This window comes from Lepidochelys olivacea, assembly GCF_965140295.1.
Source record: "Lepidochelys olivacea isolate rLepOli2 genome assembly, chromosome: 15".
NCBI lineage: Eukaryota > Metazoa > Chordata > Testudines > Cheloniidae > Lepidochelys > Lepidochelys olivacea.
The window spans coordinates 16546239-16567585 of record NC_140425.1 but is presented as its reverse complement, the minus strand read 5'-3'; the positions used below and the strand labels follow the sequence as shown (position 1 = coordinate 16567585).

The 21347-nt window shown below is 41.3% G+C and overlaps 1 protein-coding gene across 2 annotated transcripts in view; it reads left to right on the top strand.

The window, feature by feature from the left end:
- Positions 1 to 20069, top strand: part of CLTCL1 (clathrin heavy chain like 1) — a 59217-nt gene extending 39148 nt beyond the window's left edge. Inside the window, exons 18-32 of one of the 2 annotated variants that reach the window (XM_084648819.1) lie at positions 578 to 700; positions 1916 to 2061; positions 2608 to 2791; positions 3328 to 3520; positions 4058 to 4215; positions 4384 to 4548; positions 5098 to 5205; positions 5613 to 5780; positions 5868 to 6017; positions 6462 to 6593; positions 7045 to 7155; positions 7971 to 8141; positions 13111 to 13332; positions 16981 to 17056; positions 18656 to 20069. In XM_084648819.1, coding sequence (XP_084504945.1) covers positions 578 to 700; positions 1916 to 2061; positions 2608 to 2791; positions 3328 to 3520; positions 4058 to 4215; positions 4384 to 4548; positions 5098 to 5205; positions 5613 to 5780; positions 5868 to 6017; positions 6462 to 6593; positions 7045 to 7155; positions 7971 to 8141; positions 13111 to 13332; positions 16981 to 17056; positions 18656 to 18771 — 2223 coding nt within the window. In that variant the 3' untranslated portion in view covers positions 18772 to 20069. Of the gene's footprint in view, positions 1 to 577; positions 701 to 1915; positions 2062 to 2607; positions 2792 to 3327; positions 3521 to 4057; positions 4216 to 4383; positions 4549 to 5097; positions 5206 to 5612; positions 5781 to 5867; positions 6018 to 6461; positions 6594 to 7044; positions 7156 to 7970; positions 8142 to 13110; positions 13333 to 14886; positions 14935 to 16980; positions 17057 to 18655 lie in introns of those variants that run through there. The other variant, XM_084648820.1, reaches the window with a different exon arrangement.
- Positions 20070 to 21347: the final 1278 nt, after the last annotated feature.

The window sequence follows — 21347 nt, the reverse complement described above, 5'->3', positions numbered from 1 at the left end:
ATTGTGAGAATTTACTTCCTCTGCTGTATCATTGATAAGCTGCTGCACAAAATGTTTCCATTAGACAAAACTGTAGCCCACAAACAGAAGCTTATAGTTGTGGAAACATTGTGTGAAATGAAACATTCTGGTGCTGTTTTCTTGACACTCCTCTTAAGACCTTGACAATGAAGCTGAGTGGAGGATTCAGATAAAATAAAACTGAACTGAACTTCCTTCCCTCCAAAATGAATCCCCTTCTAGGTCTGAAATTTGTCAAAGCCTGTGTAGTTCAAGGCTTCAGAGAGCCATAGAAATATTACCATGAGAAGTTCCAATAACACTTCTATTGGACAAAAGCAAGAAAAGCTCAAACTTTGCAAGAGATCCTGTCTGCCAAGAGCCTTTTAGATCAGAGGCTAGGAAAGAATCCGAACTTGAGTCTGTGTGGCACTTAGTGATGGCCAACAACTAGTTGTATTTGGAAGCTATTGTCCGTTGAGCATGGCTCATCAATGTCAAAAGCCAAACTTGTGTTGGGTGGGATCTCATTGTAAGTGTTCCCTTAACTATACGTGTGATGGTTTTCTCTCTTCAGGTTTGCAATGAGAACTCCTTGTTCAAGAGTGAGGCTCGCTATTTGGTACGCAGAAAGGATCCAGAACTTTGGGCAAATGTCCTTGAGGAAAATAGTCCATTCAGACGACAGCTCATTGATCAGGTACAGTGAAGTAACTGGCTCTACAATTAGAAATGAAAGCTGTTATCCAGTATCTTCTGACTTCAGAATGACTCCAGAATCCCTTGCGCACACCCTATTAGCCCCTCTATTTCAGTGTCTACTTATTTTTCTATACCGGGGTGAGCAATAATTTTCACTGAGGGGGCCACTCCATGAATTTTGGTAAGTTGTCATGGGTTGCAAATTTCTACCATATTAATGGAGAGGGTGCAGGGTCTGGGACAGAGTTTGGGTGCAGGAGGGAGTACTGACCTGGGGTAGGGGATTGTAGTGTGGGAGAAGGTGAGAAGAGCAGGCTCTGGCCAGGAGGCACTTGTCACACGTGACTCCTGACCAGCAGGGCGCTCAGGCAGGCTACTTGCCATGGCCCCACATTGCTCCCGGAAGCAGCTGGCTGCTGGCATTGTGGCACATCTCTGCATGACCCTTTGTGGGGAAGGGGTAGCAGGTATCCAGGTGCTGCCCATGCCTGCAAGCACCACCCCTGCAGTGAGACCGGTGCTAGGGACAGGGACAGCACATGAAGCTGCCTTCCCCCCCCCACCTTCTTCCCCAGCCAGGGGTGCGCAGAGACATGCCAGCCAGGAGCAGCGTGGGGCCACAGCAGGCAGGTAGCCTGCCCAAGTGCCTTGCTGTGCCACAGGACTTTAGCTGCCTCCTTGCTATCTCTGGGCTGCTAAAAGAACCTGGTGGATCAGACAGAAATGTTAAGCAGGCTGGATTCAGGCCATATTTTGCCCACCCCGTTCTATAGTGTCCAGAGTGTTTGTTTTCATCACAGACCGGGTCCAGTATAACTAGCACTTGTCTGGTCTCTCTAATGCAATACTAGCTGTAAAAGTAGTTGTATCTATCCCTTAATTTTAATCTTGAATCTTATCTGGGAGACTGCTCATACTGTAAGGCTAGTGTGGTGGTATGCTTTATTAAATGGTTGTGAAATGCCCAGTATCTCACAATAATACTGGTGAATCAATATTTCAATGCCATCTAATTGACAGAATAAAAGGAATCTTTGGTAGCCAGAATCTTCTGACAGTTGCAGTGTTTTAGATTGATGTTTCAGAACCTTGTGAGGTTCCTGACTTAATGTGTGTCCTACCTCAGTGAGCTGATAACCTTGTTTTATGAATCTCTAAATTAAGACTAAGAAAAGCCCTTTCAACTACTCCTTCCAAATATCTTCAAAATTAGGTTGTCCAGACAGCCTTATCTGAAACACAAGATCCTGAAGAGGTTTCTGTTACTGTGAAAGCTTTCATGACTGCTGATCTGCCCAATGAACTAATTGAGCTTCTTGAGAAGATAGTCTTGGACAACTCTGTGTTCAGCGAGCATAGGTAGGTGGAAGATGGTACCCCTTCTGTTGGAAGAAATATTGAAGCGTTTTGTGACATTTTTTAGGTTGTCCCCTAAACTTCTGAAACAGCTGACTGCTCTGCACTCTATACCGTCTTTAAATGGATGTCCTCTTTTTGGGTGTGCAAAATTTGATCTTGCAGCATTAGGTGATGTGTCCTGCTAGAGAAGGTGAGCAGTCACTGAAGTGATAAAATTAAAATGCTTGAATACAACTGAAGTAGTGCAGCCAGTGTACTAATACACTATCAGTTCACGCGTAATAAGAGTTAGCATTCCTTTGTAACAAGTAACTAAATCTTATTGTACTTCTCTCCATTTTGTCTATAAAAACAGGCTAGTCAGTTTTCTATTGCAGGAGAAACAGTAGATGGCTTCAGACAATCTACTAGACTTCTGTGAAACTCATTTTAAAACCTTAATTTAGGACTTTACTGCCTGACAGTGGCATTTTTAGGTCAAATAGTAGGTAGCACCTAATGCCACTTTTTTCTAGATCATTTTTGTCCTGCTTATCCCATTTACAGGAACCTGCAGAATCTTCTGATTCTGACTGCCATTAAAGCTGATCGCACTCGTGTAATGGAGTATATCAATCGTCTGGATAACTATGATGCCCCAGATATTGCAAACATAGCCATCAGTAATGAGCTATATGAAGAAGCCTTTGCTATCTTCAGGAAATTTGATGTTAATACTTCTGCAATACAGGTGAGGTGCAGTCATGGCTACCAGCTCATGCTTCCTACTATGGGTGTACAGTTCATAGAACAGGTGGGGAAAAAACAGGTAAGTAACTCTAGAGTGGCTGGTAGACCTTTCTAGAAAAGTCTAAACTGTACATGTAGATAAAACTACAGTCAACCTACCACCAATGCAATATATTGTAAATATTCTGTGGAAAAAGCTGCTCTTTGAGCACTTGAAAGTTGGGGATGGGGTAAGGGAGACAAATCCTGAATCTGAATATAGGGAACATAACTATTCAGCATCCAAATGAAGTAATTCAGACACCAATCTCTTGGGAGTTTACATGAGTAAATTTAATCAGTGTTGTCTCTGCCCCAAGGACATTTTCACCCTGAAACATAACCACCTATATAGATGAGTTTGAAAGGGCTGCTTTAAATCCAGAATGTGGTTGTTGCTCATCCTCATGTGTGGGGACGAGCTCTAGGCATTTGAAGATTGAAGGACTGGATGGTCACACTTAATACTTGGCAACTGTTCTTATCTCAATATCACAGGTGCTGATAGAGCACATTGGCAACCTGGACCGTGCCTATGAATTTGCAGAGAGATGTAATGAACCAGCTGTATGGAGCCAACTGGCCAGAGCACAGCTCCAGAAGGACTTGGTGAAGGAAGCCATTGACTCCTATATCAAGGCTGATGATCCCTCTGCTTACATGGAAGTTGTTCAAGCAGCTAGTAGAAACAGTAAGCTAAGGCCTCATCAGTTCTGTAGTTAGGCATGGCTTGTTAATGAGAATATGGTTTACCAAGTGTAACAAATTCTTGGGGAAATGATTTTAAAGGATTAGCAGTGGGTAGGAGGACTGAGCCAGATTAACAAAGGAGTTCAAAATTAATATAAAAATACTGATTGATATATATATATATGAAGTCTTCAGATCCAGTGTTTCAGCATTGGATCCATTTGTAAGTGCTTTCACTGACTTACATTCTCAAATCTCTACATAAAATGAGAACCATAAATACTAATGGCACACAACTCATTCTTGAGTAATCATGATCCAGAAGAGATGATCAGCTCAGGGAATGGTACCTAGTGTAGTTTTGTTTGGATGTGGGATCAGCTAGTCCCAGCTGGGCAGTATGGCTCTTCAGTGTCAGTTTCTGCAGAGTAGCTCACTTCTTAACTGACTGTTCTCTTGAACATAGTTTAGACAATGGGAAATACTTCAGAATGAAAGGAGTGGAATGGGAAACTTTTTTTTTTCTCCTCTATTTAAGATAACTGGGAGGATCTGGTTAAATTCTTGCAAATGGCCAGAAAAAAGGCCAGAGAGTCCTACGTAGAGACTGAACTGATCTTTGCTTTGGCAAAAACCAACCGCCTCTCAGAGCTGGAAGAGTTTGTCAGTGGCCCTAACAATGCCCACATTCAGCAGGTATGTCTTATGTTCCTAATAAAATAGGAAGGCCTTTACAAATAGCTTTGTCAGGTCAGAAATTTCCAGATGTGCACTCAAAGGAAACAGGACAGGCTTTCAAAGTTTGCTCATTCCCCTTTCCTGCCCCTATCAGTCCAAGTCGGTTTATTCTGGTTTTCTCTCTAGGTTGGAGATCGCTGCTATGAGGAGGGAATGTATGATGCAGCAAAGTTGCTCTACAACAATGTATCTAACTTTGCCCGCCTGGCATCTACCTTGGTACATCTTGGAGAGTATCAGGCAGCAGTAGACAGCGGCCGCAAAGCGAACAGCACCAGGACCTGGAAAGAGGTGCTTCATCCTGCCAAAGCTATGTGCTCCTTTTCCCAGAGTGGGGTCATTCATATTCACTTGAAATGGCATCTTATTTCTAAACAAATCTGTGGACTACTAGCCTTCAGAGCACTTGCTGGTCATGTAATGCTGGTTTGCCATGCTTCCAGCTACTAGATCACATCAAGATACTCAAATATGCTTTCTCAATATTACTCTTCCATGTGAGCAACTTCTTAGTTGATATGTTACGCAATCACAAATAGGAGATGAGGTTTCGCAAGAGCAATATGTACAAGATATGGTCCACACTTTGCCAGTCAAAGCCTCAATGGCCATTTTAGAACCTTTGTTTTAAATGGGATAATTCTTACTCCTAACGGCGTATTTTAATTGGTACTGCTTCCAGTCTCTACTTTCAAGCCCCTTGATTATTTGTCCTACATCTGATAGTGTCCTTTGATTTAATGTATAGAAGGAACCCTTTTTAGTCTTGCAGGTATCTGATTCATTTTGGGTAATGTGGTGTCTAATGTCAGTATGACTAAAATCTTCTCTTTGTTACAGGTGTGCTTTGCATGTGTGGATGGAAAGGAGTTCCGCCTAGCACAGATCTGCGGCTTGCACATAGTAATCCATGCAGATGAGCTTGAAGAGCTGATTAGCTATTACCAGGTTAGATTGTTTTAATGATCTAAGGGAATAATTGCTCCCAATTTTGCAGGATTTGTTAATATCGTGTTCCTTAAAATCAGAGATGGCAGCAACTACACTACCCTCAACAGTGCCATGGTAACAGTTGTCATTCCCAGTACTTTAACAAATCTTTTCAAGGATTTTTTTAATCACTAGTGAAACAAGCTCATTTTAAACAGGGAACTGGGTTTAAACTGGAGAGCATCTTCACTGTGCAATGGAGTAAGTAAAAAGGTCAGTACTTCTCAAACTTCAACTTGGTAACCCCTGTCTCAAACTTAAAACTTCAAATCACTGTTCCTGCTATGTTGTCCCCTACTGTGCTGCTAAGGGATCTTTGAAAAGGGATGATGTTCAACCAATAACATTGGCCATCTTCATCTTAGGATCGCGGCTACTTTGAAGAACTGATTGCCCTCTTGGAAGCAGCTTTGGGCCTGGAGCGTGCTCACATGGGAATGTTCACAGAACTTGCCATCTTGTACTCCAAATTCAAACCTCAGAAGATGAGGGAACATCTGGAGCTCTTCTGGTCCAGAGTCAACATTCCAAAGGTAGGTATCTTGCTGCATTAAACTGTTATGCACCTAGGCAAGTGTTGAGCAACATGCAATTCCTAATTATCCTTTTCCTATCCCTAGGTGCTCAGAGCAGCAGAACAAGCTCATCTGTGGGGAGAACTGGTTTTCCTTTATGACAAGTATGAAGAGTATGACAATGCAATAATTACAATGATGAACCATCCCACTGATGCCTGGAAAGAAGGGCAGTTCAAAGACATAATTGCTAAGGTAAATAGCTGATCTAATTACTGGACTTTTTGTGAAAATTGTTACTACGAAGCAAAAATTGAAGTGATAAGAGCTTTAATCTTACTTGAACCTTCTAGCTGTATCTGTTCAACAAACTCCTGAAATAAGCAGGAAGCTGCTGAGCTCTCTTCTTCTGGGCTTCCTGTGCCTAGCTCCTCTCCCCACCCCCCCACACATTAGGATCTGAATCTTGTACAGATTCTTGGAATCGGGCAGAGCAGGAAGCTGACAAGTACTAGCCATCTAAGTGAGAAGTTTGCTTTCATATTGTAGTTGTGTACATGGCCAGCACTCAAACAGAAATCTGACATTTAGACTTTGCAGAGTTGACACTTTTATCTGATATTTCAGTTTCCCTGCAATATAGTTAAACTTTCAGATGCAGAGGCAGCCTTTGATCAAATCAGTGTTTTCCCTATCCAGGTGGCCAATGTGGAACTGTATTACAAAGCCCTGCAGTTCTATTTGGACTACAAACCTCTGTTGATCAATGATCTTCTGCTCGTATTATCTCCACGGCTGGATCATACCAGGACAGTCGGCTTTTTCTCAAAGGTGAGCTATAGTCATCATAAATGGATCAGGTATAGAAACTAAACTCTGTGTTCCTCAGGATTTCTTAGTGCATTCTTGTCCTTGCCCTCAGATGAAGACTTCGGGGTCTAGAAGATGTATCCGCCTCTTGCAGTAGCAAGCATGCTGCTACTGCTCATCAAATCACTTGGAATAGGGCTGTTCCACAGTCTGTGTAGGCCACATGGTTATGGGAAATGGGTCCAAATATCTTCTGTAAATTTAAATCCTGACTGTCTAGCTCTTCTATGCCAGCAATTAAAGGATAAAATTGGCCTAATATCTGAGCCACTGGCAGCTATACTAGACTTTTTTTGGGCTGGCTTAAAACCAGTCTAGTGCTAAACTGGAGAGCCCGCCTCTCTAGAGTATTTCATTTCCTTCAAAGCAGTACTCTTAATCTAACATGTTCTTACTGCTATTCTGCTTCCAGGTTAATCAGCTGCCTCTAGTAAAGCCTTACCTGCGTTCAGTCCAGAACCACAACAACAAAGGAGTCAATGAGGCTCTAAACAATCTTCTGACAGAGGAGGAGGATTATCAGGTGAGTCTCCCATACAGTTGAGTTACAGCAGGTCTACAACACCTTGGTGTGCAAATTTACTCTCCTTTCTCTTTACATGCCTGCTCTTTGTTAATCAGCCACGTTTTGTACATTGTAAGAATTATTCACCCTGGTCTCAAACTGACTTGATTGAAAGGTATTGGCTGGAATGTAAAGGGGACGGGGTAAGTCCACCTCTTCTGGAGGAATAGCAGCCATGGCCAAATATATTTCAAGGGTTGGGATGAGGTAAATGCTCTCTACATGTGATAAGTAGAAATACCCTACAACACTTCTCACATAAATAGCAGATTCCTTCTAAAGTTACTTCTCTCTAGACAGCATTAGAATAGAGTTGTTACATCTTGGCACACTGTGTGTGTGCTGCTGTATGGGGGTCTAGTTAAAAAGAAAACACCTTGTGTATGTGACAGGTTGCAGGCTTCTGTGTCAAGTGGACTAGGGAGACAGACCAGTTACTTAAGTCTGCGTAACTTGTCCACTGCTAATGGGACACTTAACACTTGTATCAGTTTTTCTGTACTTCAGTAATCCCTTTAGGCAAAACCAGCATCATGGCTTTCTTTAAGCTTGGGGGACTGACTCCTTTGGAGCAAATGCCTCTCTTCAGAAATTTTCTAATCTGAACAGCTAGAATGCAGCCATGTCCATACTGTAGTAACCTAGAACTAGCAGCCCCCAAAACCGAAGTTAATTCATGCTAGCCATACTTCTCTAGTTTTTTTGTTTTTTGTTTCTCCAGTGGTGGTCAAACACTTGCTGTTCTGATAGCTAACAGAATTTTTCTCTAATAGGGGTTGAGAGCATCTATTGATGCATATGATAACTTTGATAACATCACACTAGCTCAGCGCTTGGAGAAACATGAGTTGATTGAATTTAGGCGTATCGCAGCCTACTTGTACAAGGGTAATAATCGTTGGAAACAGAGTGTGGAGCTCTGTAAGAAGGATCGTCTCTACAAGGTCAGTTAACATTGAACATTTCCCTTTTTTAATGGTATGGAAGAGGTTATTCTAAAAGGCACCTCCAAACTAAGCAGCAGTGAGCTTTCTGCACTGTCACTGTAGCATGGATTGCACCTGCCTTTGCAAAATTCCTACAAATTTAGGATTAGAACTAATCTAAGAGGCCATGTCAATAAAACTAAATTCCTTTTCACACACCTGACTTTTTTTCATAGGTGGTTATCTTGTAACAAACTAGTGCTGATTAGGATGCTCACTTGACAGGAGTACACTTTCTGTGTTTACCAAAAAAAAATCTTGTAAAATTATACTTCAGATGGGGAGCCCTGATGTAGTTGAATCAGTGTGCCATTACTGAGGCTCTAGCCTCCATTAAAACTTAAGTACAAAACAGTATGTGATGTGGATGGTTATATTAAGTGGAGGTACAGCACAAGCACTGTATGTACCTGAAGCAAAAAACACTAGTTCGTCTCATATGCACAAGTCTGAACACACCTTTGTCTTCTGAGACTTGAACCCAAGATGGAACTAATGGCTCTGCCTTTGCCAACCTCTTTGGGGCAGGACATTGTAGAGGGAAGCACTTGAAGGCCCTGTAAACCTACCAACCATAATGACAGGTTAGACTAAGCCACTTCTGATTTTTGTGTTGAAGACTCTCTAATAGTGACTTTGCATATTGGCATCATCCCTATTTTAAAATGTCAGTACAAAGACTGCACTCAGATGCCAGAAACTAAAGCTTACTGCTTTTTTAAAACACCTTACTCGCACCCATACACAATCTGTCTAGGACAGAGACCTCTGTGACTGGTTCAATCACAGAAACCCCCTTGGATCTGCACTTGATGTGATGAGACTACCTCTGAGCCAGTTTTCTCTGCCAGTTTGGGCCTCCAGAACCATGCCTTGTCGAGCCAGACACCAGTCTGCTCCAACACAGACCCAGGGTCTGAACCACATGCCCCAACGCTGCAGACTTAACTGAAAACAGCTGAAGTGCTCCTGTCTCCAGCACCCAGACACCCAGCTCCCAATGGGATCCAAACCCCAAATGTATTTCTCTGTATAAAGCTTATACAGGGTAAACTCATAAATTGTCCATCCTCTAGAACACAGATACAGAGATACACAGCTATTTGCTCCCCCAGGTATGTATTACCTACTCTGGGTTAGTTAATAAAATCACTTTTGCTAAATATAAAAAGTAGGATTTAAGTGGTTCCAAGTAACAGAACAAAGTAAGTTACCAAGCAAAATAAAACACAATAAGAAACTGATTACAGATGAAAATCTCACCCTCAGATGTTCAAATAAGCTGCTTTCAGACTAGACTCCTTCCTAGTCCAGGCCCAATCCTTTCCACTGGTAGTTTTTTAGCTCCAGCTCAGGTGGTAACTAGGGGATTTCTCATGACTGGAGCCTCCTTTTTCTGTTCCACTCCCTTTATATAGCTTTGGCACAAGGCGGGAGTTTTGTCTCTGTCCCCACCCCTCCTTTTAAATGGAAAAGCACCAGGTTGAAGATGGATTCCGGTACCAAGCACCCCCAAGCCTTCATTCTTCCTGGCCTGACTCACAGGAAGGCTTGTAAATGGCTGTTTACTTGCAACCAATTGTCCTAGTTGACAGGAGCCATCAAGATTCCAAACCAGCATTAATGGCCCACACTTTGCATAATTACAATAGAACCTCAGTTACTTCATATTTCTAGTTTCAGATACAAGAATGATACATCCTATGCAAATAGGATGACCACAGTCAGTAGATTATAAGTTTTTGCCTGAAGCATATTTCAGTTACATTCTATTCACTCATTAGCATATTTTCATAAAATCCTATAGAGTGCAACATCACAACCTCATTTTTAGTTCTTGGAGGAAGTGTCTTAATCTCATCTGACTTGCTTCCTTTAATGCCAGAAACCAGTATTTATTTATTATAAATCCCATTAACTGATGAAAAGTCAAGTTGACAAACAATCTGATTTTTAAAATGGATACTGATAACTCTCTTGCTAATCTATGGTCTATAAGCATATTCTCTGATCCTATGCCAGGTAGAATGGAGCATCTCCATGACCATCTAATGCTTTTGTATAATCATGGACTACCTGGCATCTTGTACATGAAGCTGTGCTGGCCATTCTGGGTTCTCCTGTAAATGCTTTAGTTCAGTGGCTCTCAACCAGGGGTACATGTAATCCTGGGGGTACGCAGAGATCTTCGAGGGGTACATCAACTCATTTAGATATTTTTTGCCTAGTTTTGCAACAGGCTACTAGAAAAGTCAGTACAAACTAAAATTTCATACAGAATGACTTGTTTATGCTACTCGGTATACTATACACTGGAAAATAAGTTCAATACACTGGACCCTCGCTAGAATGCTTGTCAATAGAACACAAATTTGGATATAATGCAGTCATGGACATGGATCCCATATTTAAGTGCCATACAATACGAGTATAGATGCAATGAATCGACTGCTGAGCACTCTCCTGTCGACTCTAATACTCCGACTGCGCATGTGCTCCTTGTTCTGATGGGAGAGCATCAGCTATTAACTTAGCTGAAGTTGCGTATCTTAGATTGACCCCGCGCAGTAGTGTAGACTGCTGTAGGCCGGGAACTCCATACAAATGTAATGTAGTAATTTACAGGTACAGTATTTGTCTTTAGAAAGATGACAATGTCAGGCAAAAGGAAGGCTTACTCAGTGCAGGAGAAATGGGACATCATCATTGAATGACTTAGAAATGGTGAAACCCAGACAAAGATTAGCCATCCATGAAAGGTGGACTCGTTAATGCCAATATCACAGCTAAAGAATGCTAACCAGCTTAGAACTTACATTCATAACCTGGATGAAGAGTATGTCCTTCAAAGAAAATGAGCCTGTTTAGCAAATGATGCCAATGTACATGTGGCTTGTGCAAGAACAGCAGAAAGGCATTCCGATCTCTGGTCTGCTCTGTTTATAGAGATGCAAGTGGAAAAATTCAACCGGGAACTTACTGGTGAATTCAGCAATTTTAAGGCCAGTGTAGGTTGGCTATGGAGATTTCAGAGAAGACACAATCTCTCGATTGCCATTTTGGGAGAAAAACGCTCTGATGCCGATGCCGTGCAGTTGTACCTTGCAAAGGTCAGGGAAGTTGTACAGGCAGAGGGTTACTCAGAGGAACAAGTTTACAATGCAGACAAAACAGGAATTTATTATAAAATGTAGCCCGATAAAACCCTGCCTGTCAGAACAGGTGAACGTAAGAAGGATATAAACAGGCAAAAGATCACCTTACTTTATTTTGCATGAATGCAACAGGAAAGCATAAATTAAAACCATTGTGCATTGGAACGTCTTGCATGCCTCGGTGCTTTCATCATGTAAATGAATTGCCTGCTGTTTTCGTACAAGAAGTCCAAAAATTCCTGGATGACCAAAAGATATTTTTGAACAATGGTTCTTCACCAAATTTGTCCCTTCTGTGCAAAAGCATTTGCAGGAAAAACACTTAGAAGAAAAGGCCAGTCTTTTGCTTGACAACTGTCCAGCACATCCTCCGGCTGAAAGACTCGGAACCCGTGATGGTAGAATCTGGGTTGAATAGTTACCTAAAAACACTACTTCCAAAATCTAGCTGCTTGATCAAGGTGTTGTCGCCATTTTTAAGCAACACTATCAACAGAACTTGGTATGACAAATGATAGTGAGTTCTCTCTTTTTTCTGAAGTTGACTATAGAAGACTTTTACATTGGTGGTTCCTGGAATTTATTACACACTGAAACAGTAAACCGCTCTTGGATGGTGGGACTGAGTTGTTTGGCCACCTGCTCCTGGAATAAAATGAAGAAAGCAGATCAGTCTGACGAGGGGTTTATAGAGGAGGAAGTTGGAAGAACAGACATGGAGTGAGTGGATGCAGGAGCTGTGCCAGCAACTGTCTGGGCTCAGGGTAACTGTTCTGTCTCAATATAGAGTCCTGGATAAGAGGCTATGATGAAGCAGAAGACTTTTGTCCCGTTGCTGAAAGACTAATGGATGACCAAATTCTTCAGGCAGTATGACTAAACAGTCCAAAAGCTGAAGAATTGGCCTTTGCTGTGGAAGAAGAGGAGGAAGATGAAGTAGGTGTTCCAATGTCAACTGCGACTGTAGCTGGCTTAGACTGCTTTGAGATGGTTCAAGAGGCAAGACGTTGAGCCTATTAAAAAAAATTATGCAGCTACATAGTCTTTTGCAGTCCACTAAGTGGAAGCAGCACAGCAGCAAGAAACAAAAGCAACTCTGACTTTAAGAACTAGACTAGTTTATTGTAATGTCTCCTTTAAATCTCTAAAGCAGATTTTTTCTCATTTACTGTTTCCTTCAAGTAGGAGTTTATTTTCTAAGGCTTTCTATACTTTATGGATGTGACATTTACTGTGTACAGTAATTTTAACACTATCCCTGCTATAATGCAGTACTTGGCATGGATCCCATATCCCACATTCTAGCGAGGGTCTGGTGTGTGTGTGTGTGTGTGTGTGTGTGTGTGTATATATTCAATCATATTTTATAATATGAGAAAATAAGCTATTTTTCAGTAATAGTGTGTGACTTCTGGTTTTTGATTTTGTAAGCAAGCACTTACCCTCACATCTCAGAAAACAGCCTCCTGAAAGGAGTACAGTAGTCTGGAAAGGTTGAGCCACTGCTTTAGTTTAACTGACATCAGTCAATGATCAATACTGCAGGCATTGACTACTAGTGCACAGAACCAGTGGCCTGAATTTAAAAATACTCACTTGGAAACCAATTACATTAGCCTTTGGCTGATCTTAAGGCAGGAGAATGCCAAAGGCTGCAAACTACCTCACTTGGGGAAACCTGTCTGCAGAATTTGCTGAGGGGGGTGTGTGTGGAATAGTTTTGAGGTGGCCAGGTGGTAACTCTTAAAGTGTATGTGGCATTTCACTTGTAGGATGCCATGCAGTATGCTGCAGAATCCAAAGATGCAGAGCTGGCAGAGAAGCTGCTCCAGTGGTTCCTGGAGGAAGGCAAACAGGAGTGTTTTGCAGCCTCTCTCTTTGCATGCTATGACTTGCTGCACCCGGATGTGGTCCTTGAGCTGGCATGGAGGCATAACATCATGGACTTTGCAATGCCTTATTTCATCCAGGTGATGAGGGAGTACCTTACCAAAGTGAGTATTGCTTCTGTTGAAAGACTCACTACTTTGTGGGGGGGGGAGTGCTTTGTACTAGTTTCTTGCACGTTTTAGCATTGTCCAAACTGAGCTAGGTAAGACCATGTTCATGGATTGTTGAGATACTGAACTCTGTTCTAGAAAGACCAGTTTGAGGTGGAGGTACATAAACTTCAGCACACCTCAGTGATCATGCTACATAGTACATAATAATGAACCAATCAGAATTAAACCTGATGCTTTGAGGCTATAACTCTTAATTGATAAGACTAAACTGAACTGTTTCTCTAGCTGCTATCTATCCTTCTAGGAACTGTGAATTGAGACTCCGAGCAAAAAGGGCTAATTCTGTGCATGCTGTTTTCTTGAATACAAGGGCAGTCTTTCTCTGTGGTGTTCCAACCATTTACTTTTGCCTTCCAGCTTTTACATAAAACTACAAGGGTTAGTTTTTTTTCTTAAAACCTAGGCTCAAGAACTTTCAAAATGTGATGTCTCTTACCATTCCTCTGCCTCCTACCAACTTAATTTTAGGATGCCACAGTCGTCTTGCCTGAGACCTAACTAGTTCTCTTCATGGGAATAGTGGGGTAGTACTTCGTGAAGTAGCTAGCCTTCTGAAGCCCTCCCACATCAGGAACTATGGGAATACATCTACATAGTCCCATAGGTCTACAACTAAAGAGTCTACAGAATGTTTCAGGCTAATATATACACAGTGGATTCATATTTAACTTTCATTGCCAATCTTGTAAGCTTTCTGCATTCTGCTGAAATTGTAGCATCAGTGTTACTGAGACATTTCAGTAGTTCGGGTCATGTTTGTGTGACCTGTCCAGAGGGGAAGGAGCCACTGTCAACATGGATGCAACTTCAGGCTTTATCTCCTTGGGGCAAGAGCCTCAGCTGATGTAAATCATAGTTGCACCACTTCAATAGAGCTATACTGGGGAGGCAGGGGGATCTTGCCCGTAGTAGTCATAGCTATCTGTCTGCAAATATGGAGTTGCTAAATCCCACAGAGTGAAACAAAACTGACTTATCACAAATGTAAAGCTAGAAGAAAATAAGTGCTACTTTCCTGTAGATACTGAGGAGATACATGGCTCCACATCAACACAAGGTGGAAGTCACTTTTCTACCTTCTTAACATGGGTAACGTTTTACTTTACAGTGCACAAATGTGCAAATACTGTCCATGCATGGAAATTCATGATTTAAGTACATGGCAAATACTATGTACTGGTGGAGTTGCTGTGGTTTAAGACATGCCATTTACATGATAAATGCAAGTTATATATATGGTAAGTCTGTGTATGCTGTTTAATTACCAAGTAACCTGGCAAAATAAGCTGTCTGCAATTGTAAGTAAGATGTAATATCTAATCCATGTACGTAACTTGTGCACTGTAAAATAGTGACTAAATGATTTTCTGAGCTCTAAATATCTCTTGCCTTTATTGTCCCAATGTTTTGATTGTGGCTTTTTTGCTTCAGATTTGTTTTTTTAATACTCACTTGATAAGTATTCCCTTCTGAACTTTCTTGCAGGTTGATGGGCTGTTTAATAAGGTGACAGTCTGATTTTAAACTTTGTGTTCATTTGTGTCCCTTAATATATAATCCTAGGATTCTTACTGGAACCTCGTTGTAGCTTCTGCCAGAAGAGCAGCATAATCTTTTTGTCTGTTTCCTATTAACTTCTAATGCTGTAGAAAGACAGCTTCTCACATGCAACTTGGGAATCCAGCCAGACTTAGCTCACTTTCAGCTGGGGAAAACTAATCACTGAACACTGTTAATAAGCATTTGGGCTAATGATTCAAAAAAATTTTTTGCCATGAGTCCATCCTTAACTTCTGTCTGATGTACTACATTCTTATTTTTTTGTTGTAGATAGCCCATTATAGGAATCCTGTGACCTTCTGGTTTACTATGCTGCAAGATCAGTTGTGAAGAGGGAGGAAATATCTAGATAACTGATTCCCAAGTGTTCTGCTTTACTCAGGCTACATGTAAACAAGTCTAGCAGCTTACCATACAAAGTAGTATGATCTCTTTAGAGAAGTGATGGCCCCTGACTTGGCAGGACAAAGCTTCCCAGCAGAGACTCTTGTCTGCATGCTCAGAAGCTGCTTTGGACTGATCTTTTGTATGCAAAATCTTCAGGATTTCAGCACAATAGCTTCAAATAAAACTAAGTCTAAGCCACTTGCATGTAAGAGTGGGGCAGTGGATTTCTCAAATAAAAAATGAGGTTTAAATAATAACTTTAAACTGCTGGCTGGATTTACAGGTGACCATTATCTACTAAATGCTAGACTCTCGCCCCCCCCCCCCCCCAAAAAAAAAAGTGAAATGTGCATGGTGAGTCTGATGTGCAGTGAAACTAATTTAGTTTGTGGAATTAGAAAATGGGCTTCCTTTACTTAAATTTGATAAATTCTGTACTTCCTATCACATAGGCTGAATACTGTTGCTTCCCTCTAGAGGGAGTAGTATCCACTATTTCTGGATAGATGTTAGTTATGCTGTGGATTGCACTTAAAAAGTTATAAGCATCCATCTTATTTAACAAAGGTCCTATTTTTTCAGTCCCAAGTTGGCAACTCTGAAGGTGTGATACTTCAGTAGGCATCAAATTTGGGGGGGCATGGGTGCTAGCTGACCAGGCCATTCCAGACATGCTTCCTTGTCGTAGCACATGTAAATGAATCTATCGGATAAAAAGGAGTTCCAGAGCAGAGGACCTGCTACTAGGAACTCCTCTCCTTCCTCCCCCCCCACCCCCCTAGAATTCATAGCTAGGGATTTTACTGCTAGTAGTTTTATTGTGGTGGTAAGCAGTGGCTGTCTAAGATATCAAAGACTAAACTAGGTGTGTATAGAGCAAAATAAAGACTTTGTGCTGTACCTGTAGCTTCAGCCAGTTCCCCCTGTAAGACCACATCAAACTGTCTTCCCATTGAAGTCCTAGGAGATTGCACTGCCATCTAAAAGAAAATAAACTACCTCTAAATTAGTGAGAATATTTTAAAGCAATATACCTATAATATTGGCTCTGTAGCCTATTCCTAAAAGTTATCTGGTGTGCCAATAAATTGTGAACAGAGCTTACTATTTGCTGTACTAGATCTATTCACTTTACATAAGATACAGCATTGATTAGTCAAACCATGCTTCATGATATATTGTTTCCAGAGGCAAGCATACTGTAGGCGTGTTTTCAGAATTTCTAATTGAAGATGTGGTTAGTCAGCAGCTGTCTGCCAGAGAGTTCTTCCTGCAGACTTGACACTGAAGCTCTGAAATGGAAATTGGCAGCTTGTGTTGCTCTCCATCCATTGATAATGTTGTGTCCTGCAAGTGCTACTAAGCATTACACCTGTACTTCAGATAGTGGACTTTGTTGTATTTAGCTAAGCAAATATTGATGCTTATTTCAGAATTAGTCTCCCCTCCTTTTGGGTTTTAGACCCCATGGACAACTTGGAACACACAAGTATGTTCTAATGGCTTCAAAATAAGATTTGCAAGGGCAACCCTTTAAGACTTGAAGCATTTGGTATGAGACCTACCACTAAGAGGTGGCACATAACTTAGGCAAGGCCTTCATACGCCTCTCCTGTTCACTTTATAACATAGGTGGATAAACTTGATGCTTCTGAAAGCCTAAGGAAAGAAGAGGAACAAGTAGCTGAACCCACTCCAATAGTATTTGGTAGGTGAAAGACTTGGTGTCTTTTATTTTATTGCTAGCAAGATATTAACAGTTAGGTCATCTCATGCTGGGCTTTTGTCACTTTCCTGTGGCCTATCTGTAATATGGATATTCTCCGTCTCCAGTCAACTTGAAGCAGTTTGTCTTCTCCCTGCTAGGGAACACTACTTGGAGCCCTTATCCTGGATAACTGTCTAGTTGTACTTAATATGCTGGAAAGTTTTGTGCAACACTTAAAGTTTAAACACTTGAATGAGTAGCAGTACTTTAGCTGAAACAATCCAACTTGGCTTATTCCACCCTTTACCATACCACTCCTTTAGACAAAGCATAAATCCCAAGTCTTTCAGTGGTGGGGGAAGGGAGAAGGAGCCATTGGGTGAATGCAAATACACATGGCTTTTGGGCTCCCAGAGTCTCTCCTCTGGATTTCCAGAAGAAACTAATTCTTCCTTGTACTTCCTGTCTGATACCTTTCAAAGAGATTGATTTGTCAAGTGGAAAGGCAGACTTCCAAACAGTGAATGGATTTTTTTAAATGGCCTGGTCTAGAAAGACCTCGTGTTGAGCAGGTAAATGGAGGGTCTCTTTCAGAATGGACTCTGCAGAAGGCTGCTTCATAGGTTGTTCTTGTCACAAGGTAGATTCTGCTCACTAGCACTGACTTGAAGCAGCTCTGAGGCAGGGAAAGCTCTGTGGTCCACTCTCCAATAGAAAGGTTATCACTGAGTTGATTTATCTGCATGAGGCATGTGTGCTATTGGCGTTCAGAAGATGCATTTGCAATCTGTGGTGGTACACGTACACAAGCTGCTGAAAATTCAATAGCTTGAATTGCTTTGGTCAAAAATTTGACCATGCATGAGTCCAACAATATAAATTGTTTTTTGTGTTTCAAGGAATCAATCTGTATTATTGGGAGGCTGTGTAGCTGTTTCAAACTAAATTGATAACCTTAATTTCCCACCCACACCTCCTACCTCACCTTACACTGGCATTGATGGGCAGATAATGTATTTTTCATTACATTGGCGATTTCAAAAACCCAAAATTCTCTTTGGGTCTAACACTTTGACCCAAAACAAGATGCTTTGTTCTGATTTTGAGCATTTTAAACATTTTTATTTTAAAAAGCAAATTTTGAAACTTTTGGTTTTTCCATTTCTCAACATTTCCTTCTGAAATGTTGAAACGACACTTTCTGTGTTTGGTTTTTATAAATTCTTGTAGGCTTTTTCTAAATGGACACACATTCATGACATGTTTTGGTGTCATTAAGGTTTTTTTATTTTGGTGGGGGTGGGCGTTGGGGGCTTGAAGTCTTAGTCAGAATTTCACCAAGCTCTAGGTACTGTGAATTGCTCTAAATCTGTCTGGCAAGAAAAGCTAATGGCCTGTTTTCACATCATTGTGTCCTCTCCTCCATGGAGGAGGTATAGTTTAGGTTCTTCCATCTTGTTTGTTAGAATACAAATATGCTTGTTAACCAGCTATATAGCCATTCTAAAGTCTGGGCAGTTTAACACCACCTCATCTTTTTTTTTTTATTCCAGGCATTTGCAAAGCTTTCTTTAAACAAACTCCTTCTTCCCTTTCCAGGCCAGCAGCTAATGTTAACAGCAGGCCCCAGCGCAGTACCTCCCCAGGCCAACTTCCCATATGGATACACAGCTCCAGGATTCACCCAGCCACCTGTTTATGGTTTCAATATGTAACTAGCTCTTTGACAGATCTACAGTCTGTTTTTCTCCCTTCCTGTCCTGCTAACTTCTTGGAGAAGTTTACAATGGTCCTAAAGGCACAGATGACCCCTCGGTTGGTTGAATACTTGCTGTCCCACTCAGTGAGAAGATTTCCAGAGGATACCTGTTACCATTATTTATTGCTATTGTCCAGTTACATTTCAACCTCCAAAGGCAGCTTTTGTTAATTATGTTGCAAGACTCTTGGCTGAAGTCGAGACACTATTTATCTAAAACTCCAAATACAGCAATAACTACTTGGGGCCAGGGGGAAGAGGGAGTGCATGTTCCTTGCTGCAAACCCATTGCCAGCAGTGGTTGTGCTGGGGAATCACCTGGCACCAAGTCGTTAAAGCTTTAAAGTACTGTAGCTGAAGCTACTAAGTAGGTAGCATGGATGTTCAGAATTGAGTTCAGCAGCATCTTACTGGTGGACTGTTAGAAGTTTGCTTAAATCTGACTACCCCATTTCGTTTGCGATGTTGTATGCAGAAAGGAGAATGGGCTATGGAATATTTCTTAAAGTACTCTGCAAATTGTTTGGAGGAACATGGGGGAAATTTTTTGCAGAAAGTTCTTGGGGGGGGGGGGGGTAGATTGAGCCTGTTCTGTACCTTCTGGGGTAGGTTTGAGTCTTAATTACTGAAAGAGAATAAATCTGATCATACCAGAGAGCAAGCAAACTTCCCAGATGCTTTTTTCTTTAACAAGATGGGAGAGCATGTTACTCATTTGACATTAAATGGTACAAAAGGAAATCTCAGCTATATGTATGGCAAGTTAAACGGAGCAGGAATGTGTGTGTGTGGGCTGCCAAAGTACTATGAGCATATGCTAAGGTAACAATGATTCAAAGAGTGCAGTGTCAGGATGGGGAGGGATATAGTGCTAAAATATTTGAGGTAGTGGAAAGGGATATAATCCTGGTTTTGCGCCTTTATTAACTCTGATGCTGGAATTAAGGTTTTCTGCTCCACCATCTTGGGCTGACTCAAATTCCTGACCCTGACTGGCAACTAGAAGCAGTGTCATCTGATCTGATAGGGTTTGGCAAATCTTGGTTTTGCTGTGCTGTAGTATAAATGGCACATCCACCATTCACCTTTTTCTTTGAGAATGCCAACAGAGCTGTATTCCTTTGTGCCACTCTTCAAATACATATATCATTAACGTTTTATGTACTGAAATTAGATAACAATGTATAATTTATGGTTATGAACTTTGTGCTAATCATGAATATTATAAAAGTCCAATTATAAATGTAAAACTGGTGTACACTGTGGTTGTAGTCTTGATTATTTTTTTGGCAGGGGGAGTTGCATCTACCAACAGTGATGGTACCAAAACGTCAACTGTCAAAGCTAGACTAGGCCTTTGATCACTGCCCTCCCCTCTACATTACCTGCACTGTAGTAGGTCCAGAGCACTTTGGACTAAATACTTACACTGTACTTTCCCCCTATAGATATTCTGAGGAATGAATGAGGAAAATAAAAGTATCAGGTAGTTCTTCTACCATTTGCAGAGTGTCTTGCAAGTTCCAGGTGAAACTAACTTTTATGCTATGAACACAATGCCCTAAACTTTTTATTCGTCTGGGGTCTCAGCTATATACATTTTAGATGCATTTGTTTATCCATTCACATCTTGGGAACAAACTTAGTCATGGGCTTCATGAAGTGCCCAGCCTAGACTTGCATCCTTTTACTGTACTTCAGTTGTACTGTAGCCTAGCTTAATACTGGACTGTAGTCTTTTGTGGGGCCTTTCCCAAAAGTGGAGCTATGTAAACTAAGCAGAGCTAAGTATAGGAGAAACTCAACCCCTGGAAGCTACCAAAAGAACTAGTAAACGATCCTCTGCTGTAAATCAGTGTATCTTGGAGCACTGCCTCCCCATCACTTCTACACACTCCAGTATTCAAGAACAGAACACAAGGCACACAACTGCCTCCTTCAAAACAGGAGCATGTTAGAGTAGGAAAGCCCTACACCTGCATGTGAAACTAGCAGCCATATTTGGAAAGGCTGAAAGTAATAGGCTTTAAGCATTCAAACCATCAATAGCTGCATTTCTCATAAAGGGCTGTTTAAGATGGCTAATGGTATAGGCAAGCTCAAATTCACAACCTTGCTGATAAGGGTACTGTAGGTGTCTTCCCCCCCCCCCTATTCTAGCACTCTGGTGTTGCACAACCACTGCTCTAACTTGTATATCCCACTTACAGAAAAATGGTATAGGTTAATAAAATATGCTTTCAGTTGCTCATCAGGAACTTGAAGAGGAAACTAGTGCCTTATTGAAGAGTGTCTCCAAGTTATCTGCTCTAATATTCTCCTATAAAGAAGTCTTGCCATCAGCTGTTACTGGATCAATTCTAGGGTGGTGAACAAACCAGATCTCACTTTTCAGTGAAAGCCATCACAAACACTGAATCCTAGAACTAAGTTTTTTAGAAAACTCAGATATACCATAATATAAAAGTGTTTTCTGTCACTGGTCCATATGTGACTTGGCTAGCTCAGGAGAGCAATGATACTGACCTCATC